The 19,945-nt window shown below is 38.6% G+C and overlaps 1 protein-coding gene and 1 pseudogene across 25 annotated transcripts in view; one reads left to right on the top strand and one right to left on the bottom strand.

Annotated features, from left to right (window-relative positions):
- LOC112651492 (40S ribosomal protein S27-like) overlaps positions 1-5,834 on the bottom strand; it is a 62,837-nt pseudogene extending 57,003 nt beyond the window's left edge.
- Positions 1-19,945, top strand: part of USP54 (ubiquitin specific peptidase 54) — a 122,603-nt gene that overhangs the window by 80,171 nt on the left and 22,487 nt on the right. For 19 of the 25 annotated variants that reach the window (XR_004815074.2, XM_025434742.3, XM_049108791.1 and 16 more), the window contains 13 exons: positions 1,131-1,265; positions 3,033-3,146; positions 3,283-3,365; positions 3,787-3,892; positions 4,005-4,151; positions 5,777-5,926; positions 7,705-7,873; positions 9,442-9,612; positions 13,311-13,442; positions 13,610-13,990; positions 14,225-14,456; positions 16,422-16,555; positions 18,828-18,995. Coding sequence is in view for 24 of the 25 variants with exons in the window: in XM_025434742.3 (XP_025290527.1) it covers positions 1,131-1,265; positions 3,033-3,146; positions 3,283-3,365; positions 3,787-3,892; positions 4,005-4,151; positions 5,777-5,926; positions 7,705-7,873; positions 9,442-9,612; positions 13,311-13,442; positions 13,610-13,990; positions 14,225-14,456; positions 16,422-16,555; positions 18,828-18,995 (2,122 nt within the window). In the remaining variant the exon portion in view is untranslated. The remainder of the gene's footprint in view (positions 1-1,130; positions 1,266-3,032; positions 3,147-3,282; positions 3,366-3,786; positions 3,893-4,004; positions 4,152-5,776; positions 5,927-7,704; positions 7,874-9,441; positions 9,613-13,310; positions 13,443-13,609; positions 13,991-14,224; positions 14,457-16,421; positions 16,556-18,827; positions 18,996-19,945) is intronic. The other 6 variants (XM_035715247.2, XM_049108794.1, XM_035715246.2 and 3 more) reach the window with 3 other exon arrangements.

The raw sequence follows: 19,945 nt of genomic DNA, 5'->3' as shown, positions 1-19,945 counted from the left end.
TTGGCGCCTGCCTTTGGCCCAGGGCGCGATCCTGGAGACCTGGGATCAAGTCCCACGTCGGGCTCCCGGTGCATGGAGCCCGCTTCTCCCTCTGCCTGTGTCTCTGCTTCTCTCTCTCTCTGTGTGATTATCATAATAAAAACAATTTAAAAAGAATTATAGTTAGAAAAGACTCAACCAGTCTGAGTGTATTTATTAATTGCTGACAAGGATAATGGGAAATTTATTTATATTCATCTACTGGTGAAAGTTAAAGTTGCCATAGTCTTTTTATAGTGGCAAAGAGTTGGAGACTGTCAAAATGTCTGTCAATTAGGAAATAGATAAATAGATATGGTCTAGGCACCTGATAAAATACAACACAGCAGGGAAAAGGGATGAACTGTGTATGTGTGTAAATTATGGATAGATCTCAAAAATAATGTTGAATTTTAAAATGTAAAAGTATAATACTTTGTACAAACAAAAAATATATATAACAGTGTACTATGTATTAAGGACATATGTATATACACACATATACACAAATACAATAAATATACAGAAGTATTAAAAACAGAAGAGTGTAACAAATTCATGGTACTGAGTGGCTTTTAGCAAATGGATGCAGTCTTAAATGAGACTTCATCTGTAGATTCGAAATAAACATGATGGAATGTTTATTTCTGGGTATTAGACAAGTAGGTGTTTATTATAGTATTCTTTTCCTTTGAGTAATTCTAAGTTAAGAGAAGGGGGCCAAGTTTCATAGGATGAGCTCCCAGAGAATAATTTACCAAACTATTTATATATAATTTGTCCTCACTTACTGTGATCTTCTACATCTATCTGTTTCAGAGGAAATGAGGTAGCACTATATTGTGTTAACTCATGATAGTGTTCTCTCCTAATGTGTTCTTGGTGGTATCACAGATGGAAGAGCAAGAATTCTTATTGGCACAGATCATCCATGCCTTTTATTCTGACTCTTGATTTTTTACTTTATTACTAACTGAAAGCATATCAACTCATGGGAAGTACATTTGGTTCCATTGTCAAAAGCATGGAGATGCTAGTTTGACAGACTGGGATGTGTAGAAGCTTAATAACAACACTGTGTCTTTTCTCCTTGTCTAACCTCTTCCCTACAGGGAATCTTTAACCAGTTTCAGTGTAGTAGTGAAAAAGTGCTTCCGTCTGACACTCTCCGCAGTGCTCTGGCAAAGACTTTCCAGGATGAACAGCGTTTCCAGCTGGGAATTATGGATGATGCTGCGGAGTGCTTTGTAAGTATTGGCCTCTGCCCCTCTTTGATATAGGGTGAGACTGTTGATTGTCTCCATCAAGGACTGGGTACTTTAATGTAGTATTTACTCAACCCTGGTATCTACAATTAGAACTAGGAATTTCCCTAGTTTTTCAGAGCTCTAGGGTGTCTCTGCTAATGAAGTAGGAATTACATAATGGATTCATTCTTTTTCCTTCGGGCTTAGTTTTGTGCTTGCCATTGCATAAAACGGTGGCTCTCGCCTTCAAAGGAGACAGGGCTCATTAAAGTACAAATTGCTGTGTACCACTCCCTTGAGGTTTCTGATTCAGTAGGTCTGAATTAGGGCCCAACAATATCTAGCTCTAACAAGTTTCCAGGTGATGCTAATACTGATGCTGCTAGTCTGGGGACCACTGCATTTTGTGAACTCCTGCATTACTAATGATAATTAAACAGAATAACTGAGTCTCTAACACAAGTGTAATTTGCTGTCTAGGTAGCTACATTGCTCCCAGTGACTTTTAGTAGAAGACTCTTCTGAACTCTGGGTTCTATCCATCAACCTTCAAAAGACTCTGTGCATCCATTAACAAAAAAAATCTGAGAGTGATATATATTCTATTACATGGTAAAATGTCACCAAAATCAGAGGTACTGCTGAGCAGTTGGATCACTTCCATATTGCTGGTGGGAATGTAAAATGGTATAGCCACTCTGGAAAACGGTTTGGCAGTTTCTCAATAAACTAAACTTGCAGATTATCATATGGTTCAGAAGTTGCGTTACTGGACATGTATCCCAGAGAAATGAAAACTTATGTTTGTACAAAAACCTGTAGGGGTACCTGGGTGGCTCAGTGGTTGAGCATCTGCCTTTGGCTCAGGTCGTAATCCTGGGGTCCTGGAATCAAGTCCTGCATTAGGCTTCCCCGCAGGAAGCCTGCTTCTCCCTCTGCCTATGTCTATGCCTGTCTCTGTGTCTCTCTGAATAAATAAATAAAATCTTTAAAAAAACAAAGAAACCTGTACATGAATGTTCATAGAATCTTTATTTGTAGTAGCTCCAAATTGGAAACAACCCACATGCCTTTAATGGTAAATAATGAAATAAACCTTAGTACTTCCATACCATGGAATACTATGCAGTAATAAGAAAGAATTACTGATTTACACCTCAACTTGAATGGATCTAAAGGGAATTATGCTGAGTAAAAAAACCACAACATCAAAAGGTTATATATCTACCATATGCTCCTATTTATATAACATTCTTGAAATAACAAAATCATAGAGATAGATAGGAGAACAAAATAGTAGTTGTTAGGTATTAGAGTTGGAATTGAGTGGGGTAAGGCTATAAAAGAATAATGTGAGGGAATCTTCTAATGTAATGGAACAGTTTTCTATCTTGATTGGGATATTTGTTATATAACTCTATACATGTGATAAAATTGCATAGAGTTATACACATAAGTATAAAACTAGTGAAATCTAAACTCTGTAGATTGTATTGATGTCCATTTTCTGGTTTGGTTATTGTATTATAGTTATGTAAGATGTTCCATTGGAGGAAATTGGGTAAAGGGTATGTGAACCTCCTACACAATTTTTTTTAAACTTCCTGTGAATTTGTAATTATTTCAAATTAAACACTTTTTAAAAAAATCAGAGGTATTCTTACCTTTCAAGAGGATTACTGTTTCTCTGAGTAAACTGCCTACCAATATGTGTATTTTTTTCTATTAAGTATCATTGATATATTGCTTTTGTTCTTTCCCTGTTAGGAAAACCTCCTGATGAGAATTCACTTCCACATTGCTGATGAAACCAAAGAGGATATATGTACTGCCCAGCACTGCATCTCCCACCAGAAATTTGCAATGACATTGTTTGAACAGGTGAACCTTATCTCTATCTTCATTACTTCTTTTCTTCTTCAAGAAGAAACAAATGCTGGGATGTAGGGTATTAGATGGGTGCCAAAACAATTAATGATTGTGGCTGCTTCATTTTGCTTTTTTACTCTGGGCCCAGTGTGTGTGTACTAGCTGTGGTGCCACTTCTGATCCACTGCCTTTCATCCAGATGGTGCATTACATCTCCACTACTTCCCTTTGGTGAGTCTTAAAGTGTTCTCTGTACCCTTGGGTACTCCTTAAGTGATTGAGTTTTAACTGATGGCATCCAAATAGCTTATATTTTTATTGCTAAGACTATGCAATAAACTATGAACTCAGAACAATAACTAAAATAACCTTTGTTTTTTCCTCCTTTCCCAACCATCTCCTTTTCTTAGGTTCAGTTCTGGTCAGCAAGGTGGGAGGTGAAATGAATTCTTTGAGCTTTAGATTTTGGAACAGGCAGAAGTGCTTATTGTGTTTGGGACACTAAAGCTGGTCAGGACAAGGGGTTTTGGTATAGTGGGCAGTGGAAGAAAATCAAACTTGTGAGTTAGGAGTTTGCATAAATAATCTATTTGATTTAGTTATAACTCTGCATAACTCCTGCCATCATTCCCTTCCATTCCCCATCTTGAAGCAATCAGGCTATTTGTATGCTGGAAAGACGAGAAAAACCCTCACCAAGCATGTTTGGTGAGCTGCTGCAAAATGCCAGCACCATGGGGGATCTGCGGAACTGTCCGGTGAGTTAAGTCAGAGGTAGGGCTCAGAGTGGGGAGGGGAACCCTGGGATTAGTGGAATTTAGGCAGAGCCAGTGGGAAACATTTCAAACTAGTTTTATATATGTATTTCAGAGCAACTGTGGAGAAAGGATTCGGATTCGCCGTGTGTTGATGAATGCACCACAGATTATCACAATTGGGCTGGTATGGGACTCTGACCACTCAGACTTGGCAGAGGATGTCATTCACAGCCTGGGTACCTGCCTTAAGCTGGGTGATGTGAGTATTAGTTACCTTTATATCTATCTGACTTAAGAGTTCTTATGTCTTAGTATTACTGCTTAAGGGCAGTGAACACTAAACACAAAGGTATGTCCTAGATGACAAATATTACAGGGTTTTGGACAAATACTTGTTATATGTGTACACATACATGTGCATGAAAGTACCTGCTCACATACCTCCTTTGGGTAGGTGGCATAGGCTTTTTAGAAAAAAATGGGATGACATTGGCCTTGAAAGACAGAATGGGCAGAGCGTGGCTACTAATAAAAGTCAAGCAATTTATAGAGTTCTTGTGTACCCTACTCATGGTTTGTTTATACCAGTGTAGAGTGAGGAGGTGTATTCAACTATAGGTGTAATAAGGTCAAAGTAGTGAGCAATCCTAACTAGAGCTGTGATGGGAGGTGAAGGGGTAAAGGTTAGTGACCTGAGTTTCACAATACAAAATTTACTGTGAGGAACCATTGTCTGTTGAGAAGGTAATGAAGTAGCTTGAAAGAGAATATAGTGGTTTAGTGGTTTTCTGTGGATCTATTCAGGGGAATAGGGGGAAAGACTTCAAGTCTGGGATCCTTAACCTTATTAGCTCCATGCTCTAGTATAGGTACAGCCAGTGTTTTCCTTCAGTTCAAGAGAAGAGCCAGAAATTCTGTGGTTTCTTTTCTACTGGTTTCTTTCTTTTCCAGTCTTGTGACTAAGGAGATCCCTTGTCATTCTTTAATGTCACTAAGCCATGACTGAGAATAAATGAACTGTCTGGGGTCTTATTTTAGGTCTCCTTCCCAAGTAATCTCTGACATGAATAAGTTATGCATAAGTAAATCTCCTTTTTCTAAATTTCTATAGTCTACGTCTTCTTTATGGTTCCCTTGTTTTATTTTTATAATGATTTTCTCATTCACATAAGTTTCTCAGGGCAAACATCCTTTTCATCAAATTTTTTCGTATGTCTCTTAGATCTTGGGCAGCCCAATGGCTCAGCGGTTTAGTGCTGCCTTCAGCCCAGGGCCTGATCCTGGGGATCCGGGATTGAGTCCCACATCGGGCTCCCTGCATGGAGCCTGCTTCTCTTTCTGCCTGTGTCTCTGCCTCTCTCTCTCTCTCTCTCTCTCTCTGTCTCTCATGAATAAATAAATAAAATCTTAAAAAAAAAAAAAAGAACTTAAGGCAGTGCTAGATGTCTACGAATTGAAATGCTGATAACCAGCATGGTGGTATTGCCCCTCCTAAGAGCATTTTTACCCCTTAGTTAGGGTCTCCACAGGAAATTTATATTTGTGATACCAGTTGATAAATAACTTTTGAAACTTGGGTGTTTTGTTTTTGTTTTGTTTTGTATTTTCAACTTTCTTGGCTCCTCTATAAGCACCAGCAATAAAATATTATTGAAAGTATGAAGAAACATCACTACCTTACCAGTTTACCAGCTACTATCTGTCTTGCTTTTCCCTACATTTTGTCTTTTTAGGATAATTTCTGATGATTAATATGGACTAGAAAAAATTTTAGACTGAATATTGGAGAAGGAAGTCAATACCTTAATAAGAAATGATGGAGTCTACTGAGAGATGATGTAAGAGGGTTGAGTGACTTTTTTCTATTCTCTTCTTTCCTCACAGCTGTTTTTCAGAGTGACAGATGACCGGGCCAAGCAGTCTGAACTGTACTTAGTAGGAATGATCTGTTACTATGGCAAACATTATTCTACATTCTTTTTCCAAACAAAGATCCGCAAATGGATGTATTTTGATGATGCTCATGTCAAGGAGGTAGGAATATTCAAGCCCTTCTTGAAGGTTTGGAGACTGCAACAAAAAACTAAGGATAACTACTTGTCTTCTTGTTTTCAGTGTTTATTTTCATAATTTTGATGTCTATTTACTAATCTACCTGTTGAAATTATGAGAGTACCAGTCTTACCTTCTCCAGTAGATGACAAGTTCCTTAAAGATAGGATCAGTGTATTTTATTATTTTCTGTGAGTCTTCTCACCATGCAGTCAGCACAGTTCTGTGTTTATAGTTGGCAAAGTGATTTTTTTTTTATTTTTTTATTTTTTTAAAATATTTATTTATTTATGATAGTCACACACACACACAGAGAGAGGCAGAGACACAGGCAGAGGGAGAAGCAGGCTCCATGCACCGGGAGCCCGACGTGGGATTCGATCCCGGGTCTCCAGGATCGCGCCCTGGGCCAAAGGCAGGCGCCAAACCGCTGCGCCACCCAGGGATCCCTGATTTTTTGAAAATATCTTAATTGGTTGATTTGAGCGAGGACAGTACTGATGCTTCAAATTAGGTTAGAAGGTTAGCATGAAGTTCAGAATTTCAGACTTGGAGTTATCAGTGAGTAATACTTTGTCCCAGAGCAGCTACAAATTATTCTCTGATTGTTACCTCCCTAAAATGCCTTAACATGTTTTGGGGATAGTATAGGGGGAAAAATGGGGCTATGATGGTATTTAAAGCTGGAAACTTGTTACTATCTAAATCTGTGACTGAAGTAGTTAAGGTGATCTGGGTGAGTTTAGGAAGCTTCTTGAGATATGGTTAGCAGCTAGGAGACTCCTGATTGTAGTTTACACCAGTCTGTGGATATTAAGCAGTGTCTTATACAAATAGTAAAGTCTGACAATTTCTTGATTGTCCATCTCTTTTTAGCTGTTGTAGTTTTGGGCAATTTGTATGAATCGCTTGAGCTTTAGTATTTTTATTTAAAACATAATATTTATATTAAATAAGATTTGTAAGTAAAAAGGATACCTGTATTAGTTAAAATAATAACTTAGTTATAAATTTGATGAACATCTGTTATGAAATAAGCACCATACTGGTTGTTCGACTTTCAAGAGCACTCCATCTCAGAATGTGATTGGTTCAAGTTTAAGAGGTGAGTTTAGAGATTTAATTGGATTGTTCTTTTCACGGCTCTTCTGTCACTCTTTTCCATTCTTTGGCAGTGCTGAATCCAGCTCAAAGCTATGGCCTAGGCTCAGCTGTCTATTCTAAGCAGTTTGACATTTTATGTCCTGCCATGTGTGAACTCTGAAATGGATTGTCGCTTATTCTAGGGCAGTCTGTGAGAGTTTCTGCTTGCTCTTTAGCTTCATAAAAGTGATTTTAATATTTAGGAGAAAATTATATAATTTATAGAATGGCAGAATTGCAAGTTTCAAGCAAGGGCTTTAATCTGTGAAAAGAAATTGATCACCAAGGCAGCTGAAGTCCCCTCACAGCATATTCACCTTTGAGAACTTTTATTTATATTTCACAACTGAATTGATGTTTCACAGGAATAAAAGTAATTTTATTCATCATTCCTGTCTTACAGGGTTTTATTGCTTTCTGAAAGGATTTAACAACAACAAAAAAAGATTTAACAAAATTTTCGTGAAATTTAGGTCTAAGGTCTCTTTTGTGATCTTTTTACTCAATTCTTGTCTTTTTATCTTTTGTATTTCTTTAGAAAAACAGAGTAGAAAGATATGTTTTAATGTGGATATGAAATATAACTGTCATGTTTTTCTGATTGTTTTCTGGTTCAGATTGGACCCAAGTGGAAGGATGTGGTAACCAAATGCATCAAGGGGCATTATCAGCCTTTGCTACTGCTTTATGCAGACCCCCAGGGTACCCCTGTGTCCACCCAGGACCTGCCTCCCCAAGTTGAGTTCCAGTCTTACAGCAGGACGTGCTATGATAGTGAAGATTCAGGTGAGCAATCTTTACCTCTTTACCTCTTCCTTCTTCCTTCCAATGTGATCACTGGACAGTTAGGACTCATACTTAATCATGAGCCTAGCACATAATCTATCTTGTAGAAAGAGGATCCATTAGAGATAGAAGTGCCAACTCGTGCTGAAGCCCAAGGTATGCCAGGCTTTGCTTCTGTCAGCCTTCAAGAGTGTGTTGCCTAAGTCACCTGGCCCTGATTCAAAAGTGAGAAGGCAATTAGGTTGATTTAGACTGAAATAAGAAGTTTTTGAGAGAGACTCAATGTTTAACCTTCTAATATTAGTAAAGATGACTGATTCAATTTAACAGTGACTTCATTGAATCGTTAAGACCAAGAAAAATAATTTTTTTTGTAGAAAAAACTACAAAACTAGTCATTTTGGGATAAGAGTTTTTTGTTTTAAAATGCCAAGTGTAGGGATCCCTGGGTGGCGCAGCGGTTTGGCGCCTGCCTTTGGCCCAGGGCGCGATCCTGGGGACTCGGGATCGAATCCCATGTCAGGCTCCCAGTGCATGGAGCCTGCTTCTCCCTCTGCCTATGTCTCTGCCTCTCTCTCTCACTGTGTGCCTATCATAAATAAAAAAAATAAAAAATAAAAAAAAATAAAATAAAATGCCAAGTGTAGTAGTAATATTCCTCGGCCTGTGAAGCAGTTTTTCACTTCTAATTTGATTGTTTGTAATGTAAATCATGTTTTCCTGTAGAAATAATTTGTAGCTTCATGGCTAACGTCACAGGCTAGCCCATAGAGGCTTATGATATATTAGAAATATAACCCTAATGATTTTGGCTTGATTTCTGAAAAGGAGGAAAAGAAATATTATTTTCCTCTTCTAGATCTAGGACTGTCCTGGAGTATAATTTTGAAAGAGAAGACGCTTGTCCTTGGAATTTTTTTCCTTCCCTTTTGTACCTTCCTCTTGCTTGATACCTGGTGTTCTTCCCAGCTTTGTACCTACCCAGACCTGCTCTACTTTTTCTCCCTTCAATCAAACTCCCATTTCCACTGTTGTGCTTATCTCAGCAAGTCATTCAGAGGAAATTAATCTGATTGAACTAATCTACTCTAAAGTATAAATAATAGCCCCATAATTTCTCAGATAAAGAATGCTTACAATGTCAATTAAATTTTTTAAAGTGGCATTTCTGGCAGTATAGGACAAAAATTATGGGATGGGAAGCAACTGGTTATGTATGCCAGGTCGGCCTGGGACTCTCCATCTAAATAGATCTTACTTTTCACAACTTTTTCCTTTCTTCCACTTTTCCCCATAGGTTTTCTAAAAGCCCCACAGTTTTTCACAGTGGCAGGCAAAGTGAGGGCTTCAGCAAGGTAGGGGCAGGAATGGGAGGAATTGTTTGTATGTCTGGGTTTATCTGAAGTTGGGTGTTGGGAAGAATGGCTCTGGTATATCCTTCTCACCCTTCCATCTAGGAAGTTCTTGCCTTATGGACCTTTGTTGCCATCCAACTCTCTTCGCCTTCTCTCTGTCACTGTCCTTTTCTCTTTCCTTACTTTTGCATATGTGTCTCCTCCTTCCCTCAGGGAGGGAGCCCTCCATCTCAAGTGACACTCGAACCGATTCTTCAACGGAGAGCTATCCCTACAAACACTCCCACCACGAGTCTGTGGTCAGTCACTTCTCTTCTGATTCTCAGGGGACAGTCATCTATAATGTGGAGAATGATTCCACGTCTCAGAGCAGTCGGGACACAGGTAGGGAGTTATGTAGTGGACTCTGCTTGCCTGATTCAGTTCTTGCATAGAGATTCTCCCAAGAAAAAGAAGCTGGGGCAAGTCAGAAATGTTTGCCATGCAAAGGGAGAAAGGCCCAGAACTTGGGTAATTGGGTGGCATGAAAAGAAACAACACAACTCTGAATGAATGATGATATTCCATTGCACATATTCCTCTCAACGCCAGCATGTGAATAAGGATGATTGTAATATGATTATTGATGTGATTATTTATCCCAAAATCTGCTTTTTTTTTTTTCTGCTGTATTCTTCATTCCTATCCTTCTCATAGTATTTCAGTAAGCCTTTGTTGTCTTGCACCTCATCATGTTTTCATGCTAGACTTTATCTCAAGCAGGCGGCTTTGAGACAAGGGGCATATTTATGGGTATGGGACACTTGCTCATCACTTTGCTGGGCTTCCTGAAGGACAGGAAAGCAAACGAAAGAAAGCTAGCCTGTTTGTTATTGTGAGTTCCACGCAGAGGACATTCTCAAACTGTTCTGTTAGTCTGTAGAAGAATGTGTTGTCAGTGGAAAAAACTAATACAGGACATAAAAGGAAGAACAGTGAGTGATTCACTGCTGAGATGAAAAGTTTATCACTTAATGTATATAACAGTGCCCATACTCTTAGAGACTTGGGAATTAGTGAGCTCATGGCTTTAGATTGGTGGTTCATACTCTTTGCTTGGCTTTTTTTTTTTTTAAGTTTCTATTTAAATTCCAGCTGTTAATGTACAGTATAATATGAGCTTCAGGTGTATAGTATAGTGATTCAGCGCTTGTCATACAATACCCTGTGCCCATCACAAGTGCACTCCTTAATCCACATTAAAGAGATCACTATTTCCCACATCCACCCCCCTCCCACCTCCTCTCTGGTAACCATCAGTTTGCTCTCTTCAGTTAAGACTGTTTCTTGGTTTGTCTCTCTTTTTTCCCCCTTTACTCATTTGTTTTGTTTTTTAAATTCCTCATGTGAGTGAAATCATATGGTGTTTGTCTTTCTCTGACTGATTTATTTCATTTGGCATAATATTCTTTAGTACCATCCATGTCATTGCAAAGGACCAGATTTATTCTTTTTTATGACTTAGTAATATTCCATAATATCCAGCAGGTAAAGAAGATATGGTGTGTGTATGTGTGTATGTATATGTATAAATGATTGTGTGTATGTATTTATCATAATCACAATCATATATCACATATCATAAATGTGTGTGTATATACACATCATATATACACGTATGTACATGTGTATTATATATACACACAATCATACACACACACGTGATATACCATATCTTCTTTATCCATTCGTCAGTTATGCTGTTTCCATAATTTGGCTATTATACAGGATGCTGCTATAAACATCCGGGTCCATGTATTCCTTTGAATTAGTATTTTTATATTAAAAATAAAAAAGGGAAATTTAAACATTTTCGAAAGTATACAGAATAGTAAATACTGCCCCTCCATGGATTCCTTGCCTAGTATCAGTAATTATAACTTATGGCCAGTCTAGTTTTATCTGTACTTCTACCTACTTACCCCACTCCTGGATTATTTTGAATTGAATTCCAGTTATTATTTCACCTTTTCCATAAGTATTTTTTGTATGTACCTCTAAAGCAGGAAATCACTTTTATTTTAATTTAATTTCATTTAATTTTTATTTTATTTTATTTTATTTTATTTTATTTTATTTTATTTTTTTTAGGAAATCACTTTTAAACATCATTATTAGGGGATCTCTGGGTGGCTCAGCGGTTTGGCACCTGCCTTTGGCCCAGGGTACAATCCTGGAGTCCCGGGATCGAGTTCTGCGTCGGGCTCCCGGCCTGGAGCCTGCTTCTCTCCCTCCTCCTGTGTCTCTGCCTCTCTCTCTCTCTATATATATATATATATCATGAATAAATAAATAAATCTTAAAAAAAATCATTATCATGCTTAAAAATATTAATAGTTCCTAAAAACCATGCATAACCAATAATTATTGAAATACACAAATATCTTATAAGTGTCACAATTTTTTAATGGTTTTGTGTGCTTGATTCCAAATTCAAGTGAGGTCTACGCATTGGGACGGATTGATAAGTCTTTTATATTTCTTTTAAACTATAGGTTTCTCCTCTATTTTTTCCTTGAAGCTGATTGTTGAACAACTAGGTAGTTTTTGTCCTATAGATTCCCCACATTCTAAAGTTTGCTGATAGTATTATAGTAGCATGTTTCTCTATTCTGTGTTTCTTGTAAATTGGCAGTTGGATCTAGAGGTTTGGTCAGATTCATGTTTGATTTATTTTGATAACTGTTGCATAGATGTCTGCTGCAAAGTATGATATTTTTTAAGACTGTATTTATGAAACTGAATAAAAAAAGAAGCCAAATAACAGGATAAACAAGGCTTATTTTCTAGGAGAGTCAGGTTTATGTTAATAGTTTGTGAATGGCTGGGGGCCAGGGAGCATGCTCCCATTGGTACATTTGCAGATTTAGTTGCTCCAAGTGACTTCCTCCTTTCTTAAATATTTCTTTTGGACCCAAGGTAACAAAGGACCAGATAAAAGCAATAAAATATTACATTGGTAATTTATTGAAAATAGGTAGCCATCTCACTATACTGCTGATACCTGAATATGTACAAAAATTTTCATATACTAAAATATGAAAACAAATTAGCTCTTGGTACCTTTGAGAACCTAAAGGGTTTTCTCTAAACCTGTTTTCTTGTTTAATTCACCATTGGCTTCCAGCAGTTTAGATGATTATATTCTTTAGAATCTGACCTTTGCTTTTATCAAATCATACATTTCCATCATGGGGGCATGAAGCAGAACACGTTATATAAAAGAGCCTATACCTCCTGGGCTTCCCAGCGATTGGGTGAAGCCAAGTTCAGTACAGCACTCTTTGGGGACGGGACTGAGGATTATTCAAAGTTCAAGTGTCCTTTTAAATGATTCACATTTAGGGTGCCTGGGTGGCTCATTTTGTTAAGCATCTGCCTTCAGCTCAGGTTATGTATGATCCCAGGGTCCGAGTCAGGGTCCCTGCTCAGCAGGGAGTCTGCTTCCTCTCCCTGTGCCAGTCCCCCTGCTTGTGTTCTCTTGCTTTCTCTCTGTCAAATCAATAAATCAATCTTTTAAAAAATGATTCACATTTAAGGACGGTTTAGAAATGAAAATTAAAGGTGCCCACAATCAGAGCAAAAGCTGGGGCACCTGGGATAATACCAGATGTAATAAAAATTAGGCTTTACTTGGTATGTGTTGCTAAATAAAAGGAAAGCTCTGTCTTTTATTTACGAGAGTGAAAATATGTTGATACGTGACATTTTTATGCAATCTTTAAAACTGTCACCTTTAAAAAATTACCAAGTAATGTGTCCTTCTGGGTCACCTGGAAAGATTATAAGCAGGATCAGGACTGGTAATTGTTCAGGAGACATTGTAAATTTGGAAGCCTCCATGAAATACTTGAGCTTCTCTACATTTATCTATTGAGAGCTTCCTGTTATACTTAAATCAGATGACCTTGGCCCCTATAGCTTCTGATTCATGGGTATACTAAATTAGTGGCATTGCTATGAATCCCAAAGGGAGATTAGATTCTTAAGAGTATGGAGGTCAGTCCCAGATACTAGCTTACCCCCATTCTTTGTTCTTTCAGGACACCTGACTGATAGTGAATGTAATCAGAAACTCACATCCAAGAAAGGGTCACTGATAGAACGCAAGAGGAGCTCTGGCCGCATTAGGAGGAGAGGTGATGAGCCACAGACCTCAGGGTACCACAGTGAAGGCAAGCCACTCTGCACTGTTTGTCTTTCTTCATTCACTCTGGTGAACTTGTGTCATACCACAGACTGACTTTTCCTTCCTGATCAAAGTGCTGTCCTTGCTTTCACACTTTGGGGTCTGGGTATCCATTTTAAGCATTTATATTTGTTTAATTCTTTGTGTTTTTAGGAGAAACACTGAAAGAGAAGCAGGCTCCTAGGAATGCCTCTAAACCATCCAGCAGCACCAATAGACTAAGGGATTTCAAAGAGACAGTCAGCAATATGATTCACAACAGACCATCCCTGGCTTCTCAGACCAACCTAGGATCTCCCTGTGTAGGGAAGGGAGGAGACCAGACTGACAAAAAGCCTCCTAGGAACCTGTCTTTACACTCTCGTGATTGGGAAGTAGAGAGTACCAGCAGTGAGTCAAAATCCAGTTCTTCTAGCAAGTATCGTCCAACGTGGAGACCCAAACGAGAGTCTCTGAATATTGACAGTATCTTTAGTAAGGACAAAAGGAAGCACTGTGGCTATACCCAGCTTAGCCCCTTTTCTGAAGATTCAGGTGAGGAGATAATTAGGGAAGAATTGGGTTTTTGAATAAAGTTGACTCATGTATTTAAAAAACCTGGATTTTTCTGGTAGACTCAGCAAGGTCCATTTTTATGCTGATGTTGAACCTTTTGGAGATAGGAGTTCAGTGAATGAGTAGCTAGCTGGAGGGAAGGGTTGGTTGTCTTAATTTGAGGCAGATGCTAAATCCACCTCCTTTTCCCTACTTGTCCTTTGATCGGGATAGCTAAAGAATTTACACCAGATGAACTAAACAAGCCACCTGCTTACAACATTAAAGCTAGTGGACCAAGCCCCCAGTGCAAGCCCTGGGGCCCAGCACGGCCAGGCTCTCACCTTTTAGAACAGCACCCTCGCCTAATACAGCGAATGGAATCTGGCTATGAGAGCAGTGAGAGGAACAGCAACAGCCCTGTCAGCCTGGATACAGCCCTGCCTGAGAGCTCCAGTGTCTGCAGGTATTGTTTGGCCTTTGAATAGTGGCATTGTCCCTTGCAGCAATGTGAGTCACCAGGAGGTTTTTCAACTCAGATAGGTGGAGTAATGGACTTTATTACCATTTTGTGAGCAAAATATTTTGCTTTATCAACTTTTTAAAAAAATGGAAATAAAGTTGATATACCATGTTATATTAGTTTTAGATGTATAATATAGTGGTTGAACAATCTGTATATTATATACTATGCTCACCACAATAAATGCCATTACCATCTGTCACCATGGAATATTATTACAATATCATTGATTGTATTCTCTGTGCTGTACTTTTCATGCCTGTGATGTATTTATTTTATAACTGGAAATTTGTACCTCTTAATCTCCCTCAGTTATTTCACCCTTCCCCCAACCTTTTTTCCCCTGGCAACCACCAGTTTGTTTCTGTATTTGTGATTCTCTTTCTGTTTTTTGTTTGCTCATTTGTTTTGATTCCACATAAAAGTGAAATCCTATATAGTATTTGTCTTTCTCTGTGACTTATTTCACTTAGCATAACAATTACCTCTGAGTCCACCCATGTTGTCATAAATGGCAAAATTTCATTCCCTTTTTATGGCTTAGTAATATTCCATTGTTTATATATACCTCATCTTCTTTATCTGTTCATCTCTTAATGGGCACTTAGGTTGCTTCCATTTCTTGGCTGTTGAAAATAATGCCACAATAAGCAAGGGGGATGCTCTGTCAACTTTCTATGGCAACAGCACCCTCTGCTGGAAGAAGGAGCAAAGACATTTGAGAAAGGAGAGAACTTATTATATGTAAAATAATTATTTAGTAAATAATGTGATGGAAAAATTAGTGAATCAAAACCTATAGTTCTATAATCAGAAAACAGAATAGTTGTTTATTTTTTCATTTAGGATAGATTCTTTTTTTTTAATTTATTTTTTATTGGTGTTCAACTTACCAACATACAGAATAACCCCCAGTGCCCGTCACCCATTCACTCCCACCCCCCGCCCTCCTCCCCTTCTACCACCCCTAGTTCATTTCCCAGAGTTAGCAGTCTTTACGTTCTGTCTCCCTTTCTGATATTTCCCACACATTTCTTCTCCCTTCCCTTATATTCCCTTTCACTATTATTTATATTCCCCAAATGAATGAGAACATATAATGTTTGTCCTTCTCCGATTGACTTACTTCACTCAGCGATTCTTTTTTTTTTTAAGATTTATTTATTTATTTATTCATGATAGACATAGAGAGAGAGAGAGGCAGAGACACAGGAGGAGGGAGAAGCAGGCTCCATGCTGGGAGCCGATTCGGGACTTGATCCTGGGACTCCAGGATCACGCCCTGGGCCAAAGGCAGGCGCTAAACCGCTGAGCCACCCAGGGATCCCCTATACTCATTTTTTTAAGGGTCACAGGGTTTCTGTGTTTTATAAGCCAATGATATTTATAATTTAAGATAACACTGACAGTTCAATAGTGCTTATTGTACCCTGTTCATAGGGCCCAGTTTGCTTTATAAATTTCAGATCTTCATACATTGTTTCTACTGAATTGCCACAGAGGCAAGTTCCTTAACAGAGTTGCTGCTTTACAGAGTGATTTTATCTTCCACAAGGGTGATAATCACATCCTCATATTTTTCCCACTGCTTATCCTCTGGACACAGGACCCTGTTGAGTTTTACACATGAGAAGATGGCTACAAAGGTATAAGAAATAGGAAGGCAATACATATGAGAGCTTATATTTATTAATTCATTATAAGTTTTGTGTCAGACACTGCTAGATGCACAAAATGTGAATGAAGTGAGATAAGATGGGGGAACCACTTTCAGAAGTAATTTAACAGATTCTTTAATTGTATATTAGTTTGATGTTTTATTGTATTTTTTAGGGACTTTAGTCCTAGGAATGTTGTAAGTTATCACCCTTCCAATATTTTCACTACACTCTGGTTTATCTTTTGAAGGGATCCAAGTGCTAAGAAATCAGCTGGGTTGGCACCTTCCTGGCGTCACATCCCAAAGTCTCACAGCAGTAGTATCCTGGAGGCAGACTCCACAGCATCCAGGAGTAGCTGGACAAAGAATCTCCCCCTCTCAGGTAAGCAGAAAGACACTGGATTGGGAGTACTGGATTTGACTGCCAGTTCTATTTGGAAAATAGCCTTACATGAGCACATTTGAAGTTGGAGGACAGTTGTACTTAACGTTTTCCATCAGTATGTAAGTATGGAGGCATTTGAGCCATTCCATCTTTGGATTTATCTAGCTTTTGCTCTTTATCATGGCTTGCCTGATTATTCTTTCCAACTTAGGGATAGCCCTTGTGGGAACAAGAAGGAACAGAAATAGGGTGAACAGTGTCAGTAGCACCTGCATTACTAAGAAGAGTAAGTTCTGGGTTTTTTCCCCATGGTATAGAGGAAGCCTCATGGGAGTGGATTTCTTATTGTTTAGTTCTGTGAATTAAGATGACAAAAGGAGACATGAAGGCTATGGGCAAAACTGAGGAATAAGTAAGTCAAACCTATCCTTATTCCTGCCTCTATATTAGCCTGTCCAGTATCCTTGTTTTCTTTCCCTTCATGAGTGTGCCTTGTGTCCTCATACTCGCTCCCCTGTTTTTTGTTGTTGTTGCTGTTTTTTACAGAGAGTGCAGGCAGCAGGAGGGGTAGGGGGAGAGGGATAGAGGGAGAGGGCTTAAGCAGACTTTACACTGAGCTCAGAGCTCGATCTCACGACCCTGAGATCATGACCCGAGCTGAAACCAAGGGTCTGATGCTTACCCAAGTATACCATCCAGGGGCCCCTTGATCCTATCATTTTAGTCTGGCAGAGAGCAAAAAATTTATCTAATAATTTTCATCATTCTTTAAAATTTTTTTTTTAATTTTTATGTATTTATGATAGTCACAGAGAGAGAGAGAGAGGCAGAGACACAGGCAGAGGGAGAAGCAGGCTCCATGCACCGGGAGCCCGATGTGGGATTCGATCCCGGGTCTCCAGAATCGCGCCCTGGGCCAAAGGCAGGCACCAAACCGCTGCGCCACCCAGGGATCCCTCATCATTCTTTTAAAAAATTACAGGAGTAAAAATAAGTCCAATAATTTAGTAACCTGCCCTTTCCGTCTTCAGATTGAAGGAACCAGTATTATCATCAGGGTATATATTTTTTTACATTTTTTTCTATGCCTATACAAATATATAGATAAGCTTATTACCACCATTTTTTTTAATAAAATGAATTTATACTATATATATTATTCTGTCACTTGATTTTTCACTTAATTTAGACACCCTTTTAGATCTGTTTGGTTCCATCTATGAACATTTATAAAATTGAATTTTTACAAACCTTTTTTTTTTTTTTTTAAATTTATGATAGTCACACACACACAGAGAGAGAGAGAGGCAGAGACATAGGCAGAGGGAGAAGCAGGCTCCATGCACCGGGAGCCTGACGTGGGATTCGATCCCGGGTCTCCAGGATCGCGCCCTGGGCCAAAGGCAGGCGCCAAACCGCTGCGCCACCCAGCGATCCCTACAAACTCTTTTAAGATTTATTATCTTTAGAGAGAGGGGATCATGGGGAAGGGAGAGGGAGAGGGAGAGAGAATCTTAAGTAGACTCCATGCTGAGTTCAGAGTCTGACAGGGTGCTCAGTCTCTTGAACATGAGGTCATGATATGAGCCAAAATCAAGAGTCTGACTCTTAACCAAGTGAGCCACCCAGGCGCCTCTACAAACTCTTTTTTTACTGGAGAGTTGACACATCTCTTTAAAGAGATGTTGGAAGTTAAGGCTGAGAAATTGACTTGCTTGAAGCTTCCCAATGAGTTAGTGGCAACATGTAACTAAGAATGCTGTCTAATGGTTAAGATCATGGATCATGAATTTAACCTATATTTGACTTTAGTTCAGCTCTACCACTTACCATCTTTGTCACCTTGGGCAAATTTATTTATTTATTTATTCTCTTTGTGAATCCGTTTCTTCATTCCTAAAATATGGGCAATAGTAGTATCTACTTCAGAGGTTGTCATGAGAATTAAATGAAATAATATAGATAAAAGTGCTTAAAACTGTGCCCATCACATAGTAAGTGCTCAACAAATGTTAGTTTTCACATTGTTATTGTTGTAAAAAATCACTCAATAAATATTTTACCTTTGTCATCATTATCATCATTGTTATTATAGTTTATAGCCCAGATCTCACCCTGAATCTGACGTGGAAGGCACTATCCAAAGCATGAACTCCAAATTGAATCAAGAGTTCCAAAGGAAAGGCAGTGCAGTGGCCATAAATGCAGCAGGTGCTTAGCTGTAGTTGTAGAAATGTGACAATTTTTCTTCTCCCTTGTTTGTATTCAGGTGGGGAGATATCTTCCAAAAGTGAACTGGATGAACTGCAAGAGGAAGTGGCCAGGAGGGCCCAGGAACAGGAACTTCGAAGGAAACGGGAGAAGGAATTAGAGGCAGCTAAAGGGTTTAATCCTCATCCCAGTCGCTTCATGGACTTGGATGAACTGCAGAATCAGGGTAATTGTTATGATGGGGACAGAGAGAGAGGGAAAAAACATATTCAGGCCTGTAAATTCCTGTCTTCTGTTCACTTAAATTGTATTTTATCATAATTCACTCATTTTAGTGAAAACTAGTGAAAGTAGGAGGTGACAAGCCTATTGATTGGAAGACAGACACTGATTTTGGGCTCATCTATTGAAAGTGTATAGTTTAGAGATAGTATATGGTTCATGGAAAAATATTTCCCATGAGTATCTGTAGAAGGTATAAATAAAACTAGTCACAATTCAGAAACAGCAGAATAGGGGAGTTGAGTTGAGCCAGACTGATGAGGGAAATTCTATCCTTGAAATTGCCCACCTGGAGTTTCAGGGAAACAGGTCTACTAAATAAGTTCTAAGAACACAAAGCTTGATTGCCTTTTGATCCTCTGATGAATCATTTCCCAATCTTATATGATTTTCATTGACTTAACAAGGCTTCCCCAAATGCCCTACACTAGTTACTTTTTTCCTTCACTTGCTTTAGGATGTTTTTTTGTACTAGAAGAGATGAGTTTTCAAAATAGGAGGTTTTATTTTTTAAAGATTTTATTTATTTATTCATGAGAGACAGAGGCAGAGACATAGGCAGAGGGAGAAGCAGGCTCCCCTCGGGGAGCCAGATGCGAGATTCAATCCCAGGACTCCGGTACCATGACCTAAACCAAAGGGAGATGCTCAACCACTGAGCCACCCACGTGCCCCCAATATAGGAGTTGAAAAAGACTGAAGTATATACCTTAAATAGACTCCTGAAACTTACATCTCTGTTTTTCTTTCTATAAAATGAACTTATTGTTCTTATTATCCAGAATCCCCAGATGGAACAAATTATGCTAAAACAGTGCAAAGAATAGGAGTCACTGCTCTTTTGGGTGGTTGCTTTCTTGTTGACCACTTCCCACTTTTTGTCAACACTTAATT

This window comes from Canis lupus, chromosome 4 (genome assembly GCF_003254725.2).
Source record: "Canis lupus dingo isolate Sandy chromosome 4, ASM325472v2, whole genome shotgun sequence".
Lineage (NCBI taxonomy): Eukaryota > Metazoa > Chordata > Mammalia > Carnivora > Canidae > Canis > Canis lupus.
Note: the sequence above shows the minus strand (reverse complement) of the source record. Positions and strands in the feature narration are given on the sequence as shown.